Source organism: Centruroides sculpturatus, unplaced genomic scaffold (assembly GCF_000671375.1).
Source record: "Centruroides sculpturatus isolate CEXI.00-Female unplaced genomic scaffold, Cexi_2.0 scaffold185, whole genome shotgun sequence".
In the NCBI taxonomy this organism is placed as follows: Eukaryota; Metazoa; Arthropoda; class Arachnida; order Scorpiones; family Buthidae; genus Centruroides; species Centruroides sculpturatus.
In genome coordinates, this window is record NW_019384424.1 from 656991 (window position 1) to 677221 (window position 20231).

General features: G+C 29.4%; 1 protein-coding gene across 1 annotated transcript; it reads right to left on the reverse strand.

Moving 5' to 3' along the window:
- Nucleotides 1-819: 819 nt before the first annotated feature.
- Nucleotides 820-17216, reverse strand: LOC111619493 (cadherin-19-like). Its single transcript, XM_023361221.1, has 7 exons — nt 17186-17216; nt 15717-15797; nt 14619-14773; nt 12907-12957; nt 9303-9395; nt 2630-2725; nt 820-960 (listed from the first exon to the last, which is right to left on the reverse strand). The coding sequence occupies exons 1-7, from the start codon at nt 17214-17216 to the stop codon at nt 820-822; spliced, it is 648 nt and encodes a 215-aa protein (XP_023216989.1).
- Between the last annotated feature and the right edge of the window lie 3015 nt (nt 17217-20231).

Here is a 20231-nt window from a genome sequence, read left to right on the forward strand (position 1 = left end):
CACTGTGAATTGAAAGTGAATTTGAAGATTTTGTTTGTGTTTTAATGGGGGATCTTTTAAAATAATCAATTCTGTTAATATGGAATGTGACTCAGAGTTGTATAAAAATATAAAATAGAAATAATTTAAAAATTTTTTAAAATAAAATTATAAATTTTTTACCTGAAAATTATTAGACAAATGCAAAAATTGAGTTTTGACTGTAAAATCAACAGAAAAAGATTTGGGTAGTGAAGATGCATTGTCTAGTAAATGTATTGCACCTGTAGAGTTATTCACATAAATATATTGATTTTCTGAAAAGAGAACTAAATTTTAACTTTTGTTTTGATTAAAATGAAATTATTTTCAGTTTATAATTGAGTGCAATCATTTTTAAATAAGTCAATTCATAATCATGGTATATGCTATATTATTAGAGTAAACAATATTAATTTTACATCTTAATCTTAATAATTAATTATTGTTTCATCAATGATTATTAATTATATTTAATAAATATCAAAAATGGTAGAAGTTACTTTTATATCATTTGTCTATATTCATATTATACAGATTATTTTGAGTAGAAGTTATTTTTAGGTAAATTGATAAGTCACAAGTAATAGAAATTAAAAAAAAAAAATTAATTAAAAATCTATTATCTAGTTTATTTCATTATATTATTATCCAAATTTAAAAATTTGCAAAGTTTTAATCTCAAATGGCATTCTATACTGATTTAAATATAATTAACGTTCATTACAACAAATTAGAACTATCTGTATTAAAATTTTTATTCAATTTGGACATTAACTGTGTTAAATTCACTATTTGTATTTACATGNCTGCAAACAACTTTAATTCATAACAAGACTTTTTGTTATAATTTAGTCGTTTTTTTAAGATAATGTAAAAATTCTTCTTGTTGTGAGCAGAAGAAGGATGTTGCATAAGTTCAAATACCCCATCATCATTGTTCTTAATTAAAATTTGAACTAAATTAACTTTTTTATTAATTATAAAATTATCTTTAAAAAGTAAACTAAAACAATAGCTGTTAAACTAGAAATTTCATCAAATTAAAGGTATAAAATAAATATATTACTATTGTAAGGCTTCAACCATTACTGTGAGAAGAGAGTTGCACAAAACTTAACCAACATCTCCATTACTATAATGTAATGCATAATATTGCAAAGATTTCTAGATACTGAAATGCTTTTAATTAATTATAATTTTTCTATTGTCAAAAAATTTTGAATTATTGTACAATTTTCTGAAAAAATTTGTTTGAGTAATGCAAAGTTTGAATTTGCATGTATGTTACTGTACTTTTTAATTGGACATCAAATGTTTACACATTTGATGTCACATTTGATGTCCAATTAAAAAGCAATCTGGAAAAGGCCTTTAAACATAGCCAAAAACATTTGTTCTGAATAAATGAGTTGCTGGAGTTTCAAAGATGTANCACATTTGATGTCCAATTAAAAAGCAATCTGGAAAAGGCCTTTAAACATAGCCAAAAACATTTGTTCTGAATAAATGAGTTGCTGGAGTTTCAAAGATGTATTTTTTTACTGCTATTTTTCAATGCAATGTCTTAAGGACTGCTGGACTGCCCAGAGTTCAGAATCCTGTAAATCTGGAAAGCTTTAGAATAAATAAAAAAACAAACATTTTTTATTTAAAATTTAATACTAAAAAATAGATAATTCTACAGAAGAATAAGCTGAATTTTTTTAATTAAAAAATACCAATTGATAAATATGCTTTTTAAATAAATTCATTTAATTTTTAATAATGGACAGATAAGTGTGATTACTATACAATTATATTTATAAATATAATTTAAAATTTAGAAATTATAAGACATAAAACTATAATTTTATTTAATGTGAAAACAACTACAAGTTCAAGAGGTGAATAAAATTTGTGTAGAGGCTACAGAAACATAGAAGAGAGATGTCAGGACAAGAAAAGACACTATCCATGCTATGTCAAAAAGCCCCTAACAAAAAAAAAGCAAGATAAGTGGGAAGAGATGAGAATGTTGGAAGAAATAAAAGAAAAAGGTAGCTTGGAGATTGCTGAAAAACATGGATACATTAAAGGAGTTTGATAGAGAAAATAATTAATGAAAGAGACTGTGAAAAATTATTAAATGCTTGGAAATGGCTCATAAATAATTATTAATAAATATGTAATGTTTAGGGCTAATTAAGGTGAGACTATTTCTGCAGAGAGGTTGAAGTTTTTGGTATTTTGTGTCTAATGTGTCTTACTGTTAGTTTTCGTCATTATTTTTGCTGATATGAGAAATGCATACAGTGAATAAGTAATGTTGCATATGTGGATGAGGGAGATATGAAGTAGTTTTCTTGGTAAGGAATAGGTAGTTAGGAGTGGGTGACAATAATCATAGATCATTGATGTAACATCTAGTCGTTTTGTAGACTTAGGAAACAGTTACTAAGCTAATTCATTTGTATTTGTATTGTAATTGTCTTCTGATGATGGACTTGTTAAAAAGTACTAGAAAATAATTTGTAAATTAACATGAACTCCAGCAAAGCAGTTTGTTTTAATTTTTATTTTTATACTATAAATTTAATTGTAAAATAATTTAATCATGTTATTTACTTACAATTATTGATACAACAATTTGTGAATTTTTCATTTCAAAATCATCATCATGAACAGTAATTAATTCTGAATTTACTTCTTTATTAATAGGAGTCAACTAGAAAATGAAACAATATAATTTATATAATTTAATCAATTAAGTTTTAAGAGTATATTATTTTTATGTATTTAAAAATCTAAAATTATATATTAAGTCTAAAAATGAAATGATTATTTCATTTTTTGACACTGGTTTGGTGGATATTTGTTCAATAAATCTTTTNTTATTATTATTATTACTTAGTCCCTGAAATTAAAAAAAAATTCAGCAATGAATTGCTTAACTTTCCTGGCAGCATTTGATATTACCATCCATTATGATATTTTATTATTAACAATTTTTTATATTTTTAACTATTATAAAATGGCAAAAAGCTTAATTTTGAGAGTAGGGATGAGTTTTATAAAAAATTGTAAATGCTAATAATTTGAGGTTCCAGACAAGGTTCAAAATCAAATTAATTGCATATTATATAAAAGAAGACAATTGTTACAGTTAAATCAGAACAAAGATTGTGTAAGCTATGTAGGAGAGAGAGAAATGTAGCTATCCAAGTAATGTGATGAAAAAGGTGAGAAAGGCCATTACCAGATGACTCTTACAGGTGTTAGATGATATACCAACATCAACTGAGAGATCGAGCCTTGACACCAGCGCTCGTAAACAGTAGGCCAATATTAGGATAAATTGGACAAAAGGGGAGGTTTGATGATTGGGATAACATTGCATACAATTGTTAGAATTCTAAGATGTAAAAGATAGATATAACAAGTTAAATATGAGTACAGGCTTCTTAGTTCCATCAACATCTCCTGGTCAGAGTCAAAGGATAGCATAGGGTAAATTTTCAGAAATGGACCTTTCCTATGACCTGAAATGGTCTCGGTTTTCACCTGGAGATGATAAAGGGACCAATCGAGGAGTGTGATGGGAAATTTAGAACCAATCAGAAAACGACCAAGTGCCACAAAACTCTATAAAAACCCCAAATTCAAGGTCAGATTAGGCAGTTTCTCTCTCTCTTGGATAGCCAATTGTTCTCACTTTGTGCCGTCCTCTTTGTGGGAACACCACAACTCTGTTGCCTACCAGTCCATGTTCCTGATCCAAGAACTTTCTTGTCTGCCCCAGAGCTATGACATGTCAATGAAACACCTAGAAGATCAAAGCCACATTGCTCTCCTACATTGAAAGGAACTGTTACCAAAAGACTAATTAATCAGCAGACTATATAAGAACTTTTCATAAAAATAAATGGTTTCTCCATGAAGACACTTGTCATCACTGTCTCTGTCACACCACCCATATAAACGAATGCCCTTAGCCATCTCTGATGCATAATTAAAGTTATCCCCCTTTTTGTTGAGCTTACAATAATGAGTAAAATTGTCATTAAGTCCAACCTTACTGGAGATACACAAGAACCCCCATTATCTCCCCACCCCTCGACCTTTAATCACCAAAATTTAATAGCATCAATCTTCCTAACAACCTTCTGAACAAATATTGTAAGGAGATTTTCCTTGCAAAATTTCAGAAATTTTCAACAAAAAGCACAGGAGTTATTAAGCTTCAAACAAGGTGAACAAAATTATGCCTCCACACACACTAACATCCATACATATAGAAATTATCTCTGAATTTTTTTTATGCATTTCTTGGTGTTTCAAGGTCCTGAGTCTGACAATGTAAAAATCTGGAGAAGTTGTCATTTTTTGACCAATTGCCATACTTTCCCTCTGTTATATTATATAGCAGCCAGGAAAGAAATATAGAAAATATATCTTGTGTATTTTGTATATTACCATAAAATATTGACAATTCAGTTTTTTTCTGCTTTGGACCACTGAAGCTTAGAAAATGTTTGAAATTTCAAAAGAAATCAAATATTCTCACAAACATTTTGCAAATTTATGCTAAATAATCTCTACTTCAAAAAAATAGCAAATGAATTTTTTAAAGTTTATTTACTAATTTTATAATAAAAATGAAAAAAACAATTTCTTAGGAGCTAGAGAGACTATATGTTTAATAGATAATATAACAGAGCATTTTTATCAAATGTCAAAAAATAAAATTGTAGTTCTAAATTAAATCCCTAACTTATAATAAAGTTTCAAAACTTAAGAAAATTTATTTAGATAACCAGATTGTTACATTTACATTCAAAATGCACAAACAAACTGCATGTGCTGTTTGTTTGTTTGTTTCATTTTTTTTGTGTGAAATGACATTTCACACAAAAATGACTTTTGATCACATAAATAACAAAAATAAAAGAAAATTTGGATTAAATGAAGCTTGGTCAGATTCAAGAAGGAAGCTCTTCTACTATTTCTANTTTATTCTATCAAGTTAAAAACTTGTTCTGAATAAAAAATACTATGTACAAACTTTAGAACATTTGTTTAAAATAATTAAAATAATAAAATTTCTTTTCTGGAAAAAGAAACTGGTTTTTGTGTGATCTCATTCTGTAATGATTAAAAACTTTTGATAAAGCCTGAATTATAGAACTAACACACCTTTCTTATTCTCCTGACAAATCCCCTACCAATTTATTTATTCTTTTCTAAAGTCAGTTTAATGCTAAATATAAGGTAATTTAAGGATGTAGAGAATATTAAATTCAACAAAACAAACAATATATTGGCATAAATTTAACTGAACTTAACATTAAATGTTTCAAACAAATCTACTGCAGGCAAAGCACATTTTCAGGTAGCAAAAGTTTTTTATTTTAATATACAGATTTCTTTAAATTTGCATAATCTTGAAACTAAACTGATAAATTTTAAATTTTTATTAACAATAGTTTGTCTTTTTAAAATTAATATCCTATGGTATATTATAATGTAATGTTAGTCATAAATGAAACCAAAGCAAACAAAGTTGTAAAATAATAAATACAGTTGTCCCTCGATAATCCGACAGGTATGGGACCAAAGGTGTGTCAGATTACCAAAAGTGTCCGGATTACCGAAAATAATTATATATTTTGCATTGTTTTGCTAGCAGTAACTTACAATATTCTCTACTCCAACTGTTTGAACAGAACTGCTCACATAAAACACACGAAATGTGTGTCATCGAGTAAGAATTGGATGGGGAGATTCACATCGCAACATGCTTCTGTGCATGCAGACACGTAACGGGGACGGGTACCTTTACGGGAGGTGCGTCGGACTACTGAGCATGTCGGATTAAAAAACGTCGGACTATNCTTCATAACTAATCACAATGAATTTGAATAAAAACTCAAGATGTGTTCACTCTGCTTAAGACAACAGATTACAATAAGGCAAAATTATAGTAAATTAAAAAGAATTATTAGAGTAGCTGAAACCAAACAAGTGGTAAACTAGTAATTTAATTATTAAATTGGGACAGTAATTGTAACTATCAATTAACTATGTTGAGAGTAGTTAACTACTGCCCATCTCTAATCAATTTATACATTATTTATTTATACACACAGTTTTACTAGCTGACTAAATGCGCAAGGTGATAAGACAACTATCTCAAGCAGCAAAGTGAAAAGGCTGGCAAAATGAGAGGTAAAAAATGTTTAAAAGGAAAAAAATAAATAAAAATAATAAGCCAAATACAGTAAATATATTAAGTTGTTTATAAATTGTTCACACAAAAATCCTACCATTAGAAGTGCTTCCTATTGCAACCATTCTGGATGCAGGGACAGCAAAAATCTGTTTCACCTCAGTTCCAAGTTACCAATGAGCTGGCATTGAATTTTACCCTTTTACCCTTCCTAAAATTTTACTTCTTAATGTTGGTAATTATGAAGAAAGACAATAAAAATTTTAGGAAAATTCAGGTTTGAATCGAATATAAATCCTTGTGATTTTATCATGAAAAAATATAAAATTTTGTACGGTATAATAATTCTTGTATAGCCATAAGTCAATTATAGTATTACCCACAGGGCCATTGCAATGGGAGCTGGAGATTTTTCCTTAGACCCTAAAAAAACTTACAGCTTCTAGTGGACTCTTCCAAACACAGACTACATATACAGACATTAATTCATTACTTAAAAATATGATTTAAAAATATTAAAATTGTAATACAAGTTCAAAACTAGTGACAAATTTGAAAAAATTACAGAATATTTGAAAAGTTTGACTGCCAATATATGTCTTTGGTGAAAATGCATGAAGTTGGCCACTGAATGGGGCTGAAAATGTTTGCACTTTGAATTTGCAACATTAGGTACTGTTGGAAACCTGTGAAAGATATTGTTAACTATTATTGTGCTATTGTTATCACTATTTAAACTATCATTTTAAAGATGTATATCTGAAAAATGATAGTTTAAACATAGAATTATTGAACCAAACTTTTTAAAATGAAAATATGCAATAGTTTCTTCCTAAAATGCAAGTCTTTTTTACTGAAAGTTTTGTGTGAAATAAAGCAGAAATATTTCAGTAAAAAGACATCTCAAGGTTGTTTTAGAATTCCAGTGTTGCCAGTTTAGAGGAACAAAAATAACCATAAAGATCACTTTTTGTGATTGCCTTTCAATATGTCTTTCCTTTTTCAGTCATAGGTCAACAGTTAGCAGGTGTGTAATGGTGGTCCATTCTAGTATCATTTGGCAAAACTTTAACCTCAAATATTTTGGTAACTATTGCAAATTTGCAAATATGTTACTCTATATTTTTTGCTTATCTAAACAAGCTCTATCTCCCACTTCCAGGAAGAATCTATCTCCCACTTCCAGGAATTTTTTTTATAAATACACTGTATAATCAAATCTTAAAATTAAAATCTGGTGAACTTTTTCCTCTTATTCTAATTTATACTCAAAAAGTTATAAAACTTGGGTAAATATTTTAGTGCACTTTGTATGTTGCACAGTTTTAAATCAATTGCTGAAAAACGATACATTAAATTTATGGCAAAATACGTTGATCATATATTTGATTATTAAAAGATATTTTCATTGTTTATTCTCATATTCAGTTATTAAAAACAATACAAGAAATCCTTGTTAATTTGAACTCGGATAATTCAAAATCTCATTAGTTCATAATTGTACTTTTGTCCTGGTTGGGAATATTGAGATTTACATGTTAAGGAATTTGATTAGTTCAAAATACAGCTACATCATAATTCAAAGTGAAAATTCTGTCCAAACTGTGATATGCCTATGTTAACTTGTTTGTTTAGATCAAAGTGCCTCCATGCTTTAAGAGAGCAATAGACAAATAATAACTCTAATCTGGTCAATATGACTTTGCTTTTACAGTAACACATTTTCAGGTGTCATCTTACATACAGATATTCTTTTTTTCTCTTATTTCAAAAATATGGCTGGGTTTCGGAAATGCAAGATTGCACTACAAGTAGCAAATTGAGATATTTGTAGTGCTCTAAGCTACTACTTTTGGGTACCATGAATTATTACTTTTTGGGCCACTTTAAAAATAATTTGGGCTACATTTCAAAGAATTTTACTTTATTTTTTAAAAAGGTTGTAGTGCTACGTGACTGTTGTAATTATTTTTATCTTGTTTGTTTTGTTTTTTGTATTGGTGTTTTGTTAGCTGTGCCGGTTTTTTTTTCTTTTGTTATATCATGTGTGGTTCATTTTGTCACATTTCACCAGTTATCGGTCATGCAGCTACATGCTGCCTATTGGCTAACCTTTAGACCACATGACAGAAAAGATCCCCAGATAGAGGGAACTATAAAAAGGAGCGTACAACCTGAGTGAAGATCTTTTTTCATTTGTTCCTTGGTGCTTTTGGATGGACTATAAGGGAATCCAAGTTATCATCAAGTGAAGGTAATCAAAGAAATACTAATCACCGAGTATGAATGGTAAGGCCGAGATATTTAGAAGATATTCATGAAGAAGATTAATAAAATTAAGAGGACTGTAAATTTTAATACACTTTGTCTAAGAGCACATGGTGGATGTGTACGATATTCTAAGAAAGAGAAGATTGATAACTAGAAAGATCCCCTGTTCTGCGCCAGGAGGATTGAGTTACATGTGTCATTATATACTGTAAATATATTTTGTCTATGCTCACTTTCACATGATATACTCATTTGATTTGTCAAAAAAAATTGAAAAATTGTAATCATTTAAGCGTAGTGTCTAACCCTTGTACATCATAATGTTGTGCTATTTGATGCCTAAGGTGTATATAAATAAATGTGTTACCAATTTTCTAATGATTATATTGTGAAGTCCTCATTTTTCTACCCACATATAGACATAATATACCTTGGTATATTAACCTTCTCCACAAGGTTATCAGGCAACCTGTGAGGTTCTCACTGAACATGTGCTGTTTACCTTGAGTTTGTTCATATTATATTTCAGATAATTCAAATATTTTGTCTCCAGTATTTCAAACTAGCAAGAATTTCCTGTATTTGGGTTTATCAGAAATATTTTGAAACATTTGAATTATTTATCTTTTACTTTATAATGTTTTTTTCCATTATATCTTGAATTTTCTTCTAAAGTATATTTCAAAAATACGATATTCAAATTATCTTAAGCAGAAATAGATGAACAAATTGTCATAACTGAACAGATCCTTTTCCTAATACAACAAAATAATACAAAAATAATTAATACTTTATATACACTTACTTCTAGTACATTAAATTCATAAACTTTCTTTCCAAATGTAGGATGATTATTGTTTACATCTTTAATTTTAACATGAAACAGATATTCTAAATCCTGAAAACAGAACAACAACATAAACTTCAATTATTATAAATTTAAATTATTGATATAATTATTAAAGAATTTTATTCCCTCTCTAAAATCATCAAGATTTAAAATTAAGAAATGAATTTTTTAAAGTTTATTTACTAATTTTATAATAAAAATGAAAAAAACAATTTCTTAGGAGCTAGAGAGACTATATGTTTAATAGATAATATAACAGAGCATTTTTATCAAATGTCAAAAAATAAAATTGTAGTTCTAAATTAAATCCCTAACTTATAATAAAGTTTCAAAACTTAAGAAAATTTATTTAGATAACCAGATTGTTACATTTACATTCAAAATGCACAAACAAACTGCATGTGCTGTTTGTTTGTTTGTTTCATTTTTTTTGTGTGAAATGACATTTCACACAAAAATGACTTTTGATCACATAAATAACAAAAATAAAAGAAAATTTGGATTAAATGAAGCTTGGTCAGATTCAAGAAGGAAGCTCTTCTACTATTTCTAGTTGGCATTTTTTATTCACTTTTAATCAAACAGCATGAAGATGAATACAAAAAATATAAATCCATATTGGATGTGTGTTTTCTGTTAAAAATAAATGTAATATATAAAAGACACGTGTTTTGCAATATGTAAATGAAACAACTAGTGGTGCATTAGTCTACAGGCAAAAATGGCACTTGTCTGGGATCTATACCAACAAGGAGCCTCAAACCAATCTTTTACATATTACAAAATATTTCCCCAAAAATTTCCCAGAAGAAAAATATCTGAAGTTAATTAATTAATTTTAACACTGCGCATGAAACCTCTTAATTCAAATTTGCCTGGGTTCTATGAAACTATAAAGCACTATTGGAAACAACAGGCCAGTCATCAACAAGTTGAGACAGGAAGGGAAAAAAAATGTAATTTTGAAAGGATCAAACAAAAGATCTGAGATTTTTAATATTACTTTTTTTTGCTATTTAAATTAATTTTATTTCAATTTGGTTTAATTTAAAATGATTATTATTATTTTTTGTTCATTTTATTGTTATAAATCTACTAACATTTGAATTTATTTTCTGTTTTATATAAAATCTTCCATTTGAATATTTACTTTCAAATATTGAAGGTGAAAGAGCTTTTACTTATGTTTCATTTAAACTGTATTTTATTTTTTATTTAGTTTTTTGTATGTGATTAAACTTATATGAAATCCTTTCATCTATTATATTTTGATATACAATGTATGACATAAATTCATTTTAAACATATCTATCCATCTTCAGTGTAAGTCAAACTGTTGTCTAGTTTTTATTAAAAATAAATAGTCAAATCCCATTTATCAGGCTCAATTGGAATTGGACCCAATCTGGATTAATGAAAATTCAAGTAAACCAAAATTAGTGAGGTAATTAAAATTAAAATCTAAATTACATACTGAAAATATTTTTAATGATTGAAAATAAACTGATATTAATGACATTACCACTTGTTTTATCATTTAAACATATAGTCAGCAGCCATTCTCTTTCTAAAAACATTTATGTCCAGTATGATAATCATCTCTGTTTTCTTATCTTCGAGAACACCTGTATGATTTATTACAAAGTAACCCATTCAGTTCTTGTGATTGACAATCATAATAGTAAAGTGAGGGAAAAATACTTTAGTCTAAACTATTTGTAGGGGAGTAGAACTGAAAGTGTCATTCAAATGAGAGACTTTAAACATTATCTCCCCCTAGGCTTCTGTCACAACCAGTGAAAAATGTCTCATAACTGAGAGAGTTGGTTAAATGAGAGACATATAAGTGAGAGGTCACTGTATGTAATCCCAAGATCAGTGTGAGAATCTGGAGCCGATACTTTTAGCTTAAATTGATAAAATTTAAAAATTTGACAAACAACAACCATTTTTATTTGTAGTTATAAGTCAGAGGAACTTTCTTTTGATTTAGAAGGAAGTTCCTGAGAAGAGATGTTGACTTTGATATCAACTCAAGAAGGAGGTTCCTTGTTGCTTCTCTCTTCAGGTGACTCAAATCATCCCTAATCATTGGACGATTAAAATCCTATAAATAGGGCCAAAGACAAATGGTCAATTGTTGAACTGGGAAACCGAACTCAAGAAAATTCATGTCTGGACTAAAAGAGTTTCTCACCAAATGCAGGAAACCATGATCAGCCCCGTAAAAGACTCAGAAGAAAATAAGGAGCTGAAATGATGGTATTAAGTTTAACTCAAATATGTAAACTTTCTCTTATCAGGATAGATTTAGTGGTTTAGGATTTGAAGTCCTCTCTCTTGTAAGAGTATCAAGATGAAATATTATTATTTTTATTCATAACATAGTTTTTATTGAACCTCCATTTAATGTATGTATGTATGTATGTATGATAGATATCTATATATTTATTTATTAAAATCTATATGTTCTTAATTAATTGTTGCTTAACTGATTGATTCCTAACTCTATTGTTGGCCATGAAATTCATGTAATCCACGTATTTCATGTTGTTAACATCTAAAACTAAACCCTCCTAAAATTCTGGTCAAATTTCTAAATATATCTTCTTCCACTTGGAAGATAATAGATTTTTGAGTTAGGATGCAATTAAATTTTATCCTAACTAGCATCAGGACTTTTATAAGGAAAGATTTTATGGATCTTTCTTTTATTTCATTTCCATCCTATACGTGGAAGATGGTTGACCTGAAAATCCCTACTTTACACATCAGTAAACATCTCTAGTTGGGATTGGAAATCAGTGTCGAGATTTTCTGTGGGCTGAATTGATCTTGAATTATCCCTGGAAATATGTAAAAGACCAATCAGGAAGTAAGGATGAGGGATTGAGACTAATCACAACATACAATTGATGGACAAATATTATAAAAACTTGTGTTCCAAGCAGTATTGTAGAGTTAGAGTTGCTGGAATCAGATGTTTTTGAGCAGAGTTTAAGTCAGTAAAATTGCATACAAATTGCACAGTGCATACAAATAATATGTATTTTGATCTTGAAAATGTGAGATTGCTTCTTCGGTACATATTAAGGTTGTAAATAATGTTTCCATGATCTCACAAATATTTCAGAAAGTAATTTTTTTTGTTTGCACTCATAAGGGACTATGAGTCTGAAATGCATTTCTAATATTAATAAAGCATATATTTTTGAACTTGATCTCTGACTGTTTCATCAGTTAATCTACAAAGTGTGCTAAGTCTGTACAATTAGCAATCCCTGGGCTACATTAAAAAGAAATAATTTTTCCACAAAATGTGTAAAAATTTAAAAAGAAATGACTATTTAAGCCAATCTGAATATTCCAGAAATCTAGATAAACAGGTGGAAAAGCAGGGTTTGACTGTAAATAAATGCACCGGTATTTAAAAATATAATCATGCAATAAATAAATTTTTCATATTACAATTTTGCTTCATCATTTATGTTTTGAAATGATTTTTAAAAAATATATAAAACTCATTACATAGAGAGAATATTTCATTATAAAATATTACCTGATTGTCTTCTGATTTACATTGCAAGTTACAGCTCAATGTAATCTTTGACTGAAAAATATTAAATTAAAAACATTTTTTTCATAAAAAAGCTAAAAATGCAAAGAAATTAAATGCTATGTTAATCATAACATATATGTTATAAAGTCAAATTTATTATTTAATTGTAATTTCATAAATTTAATTGAATTATAAATAATTTATAATACAGTAAAACCTGTATAAACCAGAATCACATAGTATAGAATATTTTTCAGTTTAGCAAGATAATGTTTTGAACAGGTTCTTTTTAACATAGAAAATTATTCCATTCTAAAGAATTTTTTCCATTTAGGCAAGTTTCCTTTATATTCAGGTTCCATTTTGGACAGATTTTACTGCATATCTTTCAAAGAAGGCTTTTTCTTATGCCAAAATTATTGTATTGCAAATGATAATCTGACATTAATTTCTGAAATCAATTTGGTTTATTTATATTTAAGAGAAATAAGTTTTAGATGATTTACATTGCTTAAAATAAATACAGCAATTTTATTGTTATATGCTGTATTAATTTTAATATATGGTTTCCAATTCATAATTTTAATGTTCTATGTTCAAAATTCAATTTAAGAATTTTGAATATAGAATATTAAATGTAGAAAATGATTGATAAATTCTACAATATATAAACTTTTCTATAAAAAAAATGTATTTTTATATTATATCTTCAATAGTTTTGACTTCAATTCACATTTTAACATGTATTGTACAAAAATACAATTATAGGTAAACAATTTAAGTAAAACAAGTTTTATAATATTTATTTCTAAAATCTTTTAAGCAAAATAAAACTTTAAAATATGCTCATAAGAATTACATTTATTTTTCATAGAACTTTTAAAATTTTTTTTATTTATTATGTTTTGAAATTATCATTGTTATGTTTTATTGTCATTAATAACAATCCATGAAAAAACCTTTTTTTACGCGTGTTATGTCACAATTAAATTCCACAAGTACTTTCGACCTCCACCGAGGTCTGCTTCAGGTGGTGACTGGCCGTGTTTCGACCCGATCGTCGTAACGATGTTGCCAACGAAGTAAATAAATAAATGTGCGCGTCGGGTTTCACCCCTCTAACCGCCCTTGCTCGAACTCCTCGAATAAATACTTCCACGCCTGTGCAAGTGTTTCCCCATCCCTGTAGTTGATGCAGTTGCCCCCCATGATAGCTTTGTGAATCTCCCAGGCCTCCAGGTGACGGATGTGATCCGCGCAGAACGCGTGTCTGATAAGTGTCTGATCCCAGGCCTCCAGGTGACATCCGTCACCTGGAGGCCTGGGAGATTCACAAAGCTATCATGGGGGGCAACTGCATCAACTACAGGGATGGGGAAACACTTGCACAGGCGTGGAAGTATTTATTCGAGGAGTTCGAGCAATGGCGGTCGGAGGGGTGAAACCCGACGCGCACGTTTATTTATTTACATCGTTGGCAACATCGTTACAACGGTCGGGTCGACACTCACCACCTGAAGCAGACCTCGGTGGAGGTCGAAAGTACTTGTGGAATTTAATTGTGACATAACACGCGTAAAAAAAGGTTTTTTCGTGGATTGTTATTATTCAACGCAGTGTTAAGTTGTTGGAAGTCGTTTATCTTTATTGTCATTTATTCATAGAATTTTCAATGACTTATAATATATTAATTAATTAATATTATAACTTACTTTATCAGGATAATGGACAACATCTTTAGCCAAAGTTACTACTACTGATTCATTTTCTAAATGACACTTTATTTCTTCAGGACTACACGACAACTTATTTTCTGAATTTGTAGAGTTTGAAGTAATAGTTATAGGTATTTTACCAATTTGTTCACCTGAAAAATAAATTAATTAATCAATATTTGAAATATATTTTATGAATTAGTCATACATGTTCTAATTTAAATATTTTTGTAATATGCAATATATTTTTAAGAAGGTTTCCGTATAAATTTTAAAGACTCGTAAGCATTTAAGTTTACACATTACATAAACTAAACAAAAGATTCAAAAATATTTTTGAATTTATCATTCATTGAATTTGAAATCAATTTATGAAATATAAACTTGACAATTATCACTTAAAGTGGATTTAAAATATTTGTTTTTATGATAAAATACTGATGAATACAGTTTATTTTAAGTGGCACATTATCTTACTGGGGCCCCCACCAACGGGAATCTGTTATAAGAATATATTTCCCCAAAAAATTCCCTCGAAGAAAAATGTCTGAAATTAACACTACATGGGGCAGATATGGAAATGATTAGTTATAGTGTGATGATTCATTGCATAATGCCAGCAAAGAGCATTAAATTGCATCCCTCTTGGCCTATAAAATAAGCATGTAAATATGCATGTAAAGGTATCCTGTAGTTTACTGTTTCAGAGAGACTCTGTATCACTAGAGATGCCTCTAGTGATACAGAGTCTCTCTGAAACACATCTCAATCGAAGACCATATGAACAACTAATCAAGTTTGAGAGGGAAAGGACTAAAATGTTGCAGGACATCATACATCACCTGTATGCCTGTATCACATGTATTCAAGCTAGAGGTGGCCCAAGAGGTGTACTAGAACCTCCTTCCATTCGTAATTTTTCCTGCAATAAATGATCCTTTTGATTGTATTTTGTAACCATTTACTTACATCACTGTTATATTCACACATGTACAATTTCATTTGATTCCAACAACTCCTTCTTGGTGTGCTGATTTTAATAATGTATTTTGTTCAAATAGTACAACACTTTAATATCATAAAATTATTTCTTACCAGCTTTTGCTGTTTCTAGTATTTCAAACGGAATCAATTTTAACGTTCGAATCGACTCATCATCTATTTTAAACCCGCATTCTAAGGAAAAATAAAAACTTTTATTAATAATATATATTTTATAATGCAACAGTTACAAAAATAAAATTATCATCATTAAGCATGTTTTATTTTATATGCACATTACATTTACATAATTTAACAAAATAGTCTGCTGCTTTTGTTTTGTTATTTGTATTGAAAAAATGCTTAAGGATCTAAGTTTTTGTTTTTACATAATATACAAGGTAGTTTGATTTCATGTATAATAATTTAATTATTATACAGCAATATTATATACTATATATACATATGGTGTATTATAACATTGTTTTTGAAAAGCAAATGTAATTAGCAAACTATAAAGAATAATCTCTCTCACAGCTAGTGAAATGTAAATAACATGGCTACAAATCAAGAATAATGCCTGTAGATATCTTTTAACTTAATTACAGTAATTTATTTATCAAAACTTGAAAAAAGACAAAGGTGTCATTCCTGCAGACCTAAAATTGTCAAAGACATGTTAATTTGAGCATAACACTTGCGTTTCTTTGTAATATAGTATGTCCCATACCTAATTAACAAATTATATTATATAGTTTTACAAGAATATTTTATAATTCATTACACTAGTAGTTATTTAATTAACAGATAAATAGATACCTTTTATTTTTGGACATTTGAGGAGCTGGTTTAGTAAATATTAAGTAAATACCTATCTAATCTTTACTAAACCAGGGATGTAGGTAGGTACTGTCCATAAATACTGTAGCAATCGAGTCTTTATAAGAGACACAAATGAAAATTGCTAAACCATTTATGGCCACTTTTATTGCCAGAACGGGTAAAAAGTGAAAATTGCTATATTCATTAGTGGCAAAACATATAAACATTAAAATGTAGGTTATCTAGGAGACAAATGTGTAATCCAATTCTCTATTGTAGTTTTAGTACATGGAAGACATTAGGGTGTTACTATGCAGACGCGAATTTAGAGCGAGCGATTTAGTTTTCGCAAAGGAAACCCTTGCACAAACGAGAAGCGAGAAATAACGCTGGCGAGAGCGAATTCCTGGTTCTGGCACATATCTGACAGGTTTTGATATTTATTGCGTCTCGTCTCTTCTCGCCACATATTCTTGCTCGCTCGAAAAATTCGCTCGCTCGCATCTGCATAGTTGCACCCTTAGCTGACTGACAATATTCATTTGGCATCTGGCAGCTATTGATAACTGGTTAAGTATTTAACCCAAGCGACTATGCCGGCATCGAGTAGCCCACTTGACTGTTCGTGGAGTACTTGAAATTATATAGTTTTAGATAGTATGAGGTGCTTGCTCCCACCCTGGCGCCGAGATCCGAGCGATAGCGAGCACCGAAGCGCGCGACTACATGCGAGGCGTCGGTAAAGGCGAGCGATCGCTAACCTTGACAACGCGGAATATGGAGAACAGGCATTAGTACTGGTTCAAGATAAAAATTGTTTTCGGTCAGTAGAAGTTAATGCATTTCTTATTTGTTATTGGCACTAATCGCAGTGCTTATAACATAACACGCTTGCAAGCGTGACGTCCGCAAACAGGATAGCGACCGCAACTGCCGTTGGGTTCCACATTTGGAGGCGAATATATATCTTGCAAAGGGTCGATGTCGGATTTTTCTTCATTCTTCACCAACAAATATTGTGAAAAACTACACCTCGATCCTTGAAATTAATCATTGTATGGACAAATTCCAATAACAGATAATTCTGTAGATATTTTGTATATAACTTACATGCGTTGTTTTTGCGATGTACAAATGTAATGAAATTTTTTATTATGTTGTGTTTAAAATTTCCTCTATTAGAGATTATTGTTCGTGTCGTTTAGAAGTGGTCTTCATAATACAAAAAAAAAATTATTATATTTGTAAATTACAGTAGAGCGTCGATTATCCGAAAGACAATCATCCGAAAGAATTCCAGTCGGCAAATTTAAATTTTCGCCAATGCTGTGGCGCTGCAATCTTTGGCTATGTCTTGGGCTACTCAAATATTTTACGTTTTTGATACTAAATTAACTTCTGAAGTATAATTTTTTATTGTTTTTATATTTTTCAATATATTTATTTTGTTCGTACAAAATAAAAAAATAATTTTTAACGATACAATGGCGAAGCGACACACAACGGAGAAAAATGTCAAGATGGGATAAATTAATATATTTTTTCGTACATAATCGGTTATCCGAAACATCGATCTTCCGAACAACCCCAGTCCCCAATTGATTCGGATAATCTACACTCTACTGTATAGGTTAATAATGATAATGTCACGCATAGCTTTGATAATACTTATTTAAATAGAAACACTATCTAAACTATTTCCAAATACACAAGATAAATTTTTTTGGTTAATAGAAATAATCAAATAAATTTAAACTTAACTTTTAAAAGTAATACAAATACAAGACTAAATACAAATAATATTTGTTGTCTAATATCATTTCTAACCGCAGAAGTTCTATTAATACTGAAAGACCTTTCCTCCGAGACTCTTCCCTACCTATGATTATGTAAATTGATTAAAAGACAGTAAATTTTACTTGTATTTAAATCTTTCATTTGTATTGTTTTTAAATAGCCAATATATAATATACTTAAGTTTTTAAATTTTTACAAACTTAAAAATGCTTAAGGATCTAAGTTTTTGTTTTTACATAATATACAAGGTAGTTTGATTTCATGTATAATAATTTAATTATTATACAGCAATATTATATACTATATATACATATGGTGTATTATAACATTGTTTTTGAAAAGCAAATGTAATTAGCAAACTATAAAGAATAATCTCTCTCACAGCTAGTGAAATGTAAATAACATGGCTACAAATCAAGAATAATGCCTGTAGATATCTTTTAACTTAATTACAGTAATTTATTTATCAAAACTTGAAAAAAGACAAAGGTGTCATTCCTGCAGACCTAAAATTGTCAAAGACATGTTAATTTGAGCATAACACTTGCGTTTCTTTGTAATATAGTATGTCCCATACCTAATTAACAAATTATATTATATAGTTTTACAAGAATATTTTATAATTCATTACACTAGTAGTTATTTAATTAACAGATAAATAGATACCTTTTATTTTTGGACATTTGAGGAGCTGGTTTAGTAAATATTAAGTAAATACCTATCTAATCTTTACTAAACCAGGGATGTAGGTAGGTACTGTCCATAAATACTGTAGCAATCGAGTCTTTATAAGAGACACAAATGAAAATTGCTAAACCATTTATGGCCACTTTTATTGCCAGAACGGGTAAAAAGTGAAAATTGCTATATTCATTAGTGGCAAAACATATAAGCATTAAAATGTAGGTTATCTAGGAGACAAATGTGTAATCCAATTCTCTATTGTAGTTTTAGTAAATGGAAGACATTAGGGTGTTACTATGCAGATGCGAATTTAGAGCGAGCGATTTAGTTTTCGCAAAGGAAACCCATGCACAAACGAGAAGCGAGAAATAACGCTGGCGAGAGCGAATTCCTGGTTCTGGCACATATCTGACAGGTTTTGATATTTATTGCGTCTCGTCTCTTCTCGCNATAAATATTGATATCTAAATTTAATTTTATACAATTTTTTAATTAAAATATTTTTTTAGTGTTCAAAGGTTATCTTGCGTGTCGTAAAGAAAAATGACAGAAGTATTCAGTCCTATTTTTATTATTTTTTTCTAAGCATTGTTTAATTAAGACAGACAAGAGATTTTGACAGATAAATCCATGGTCGAAGGTGTAAAATTACGTATCTCTATCACTTTTATGATTACCATTTATGGAGTATTTAATCAATCACAGAAAGGGTCAAGTGTTCCGTTTGCCCCCCTCTGCGATGGCATGGAGAGTTGTGTTAGTTTTAGTTAACTGAAATATGGGATCCTTTGTATCTGTTAATTTCGTGTGTATGATGTGTCATTTTTATAATAGCTAATAAACCTGGTAATTTAGAACTAAATGAAGGTGACCATTGTCTTAGAATTTCGGCAAGATAATAACAATTAGTCAGGTCTATTCTACTGCATATCGTTTGTAAAAGTTGTTTTCCTGTAAAGTCGTTTTTGTTGCTTTACCATCGTTTTCATTACTTCCCCGGAAGGTGGCTTCTTGTCTTCAAACTTTCTATCTTTACCCTCTTCTCGAAGGAGTCGGGTCCGCGTATCTCCATTTCTTGGTAAAATAGACATCATCAGTCGAATCAAGAGTATGTACCGTACAATACTTCTAATGCACATTCATTATAAGACAAAATATTACATGCTGTATAAAATATTTACAAGACTATTATGCTGTACATGACTAATAACTCGAGAAACCCCTAGCCTATTCCGTTCTGTCATCTTTTATCCTCTTCCATTTGCTTATTTAAGTTGGGTGTTCTGACCAATCAAAGGTCAAACGAAACCGATCCTGACCTTTGAT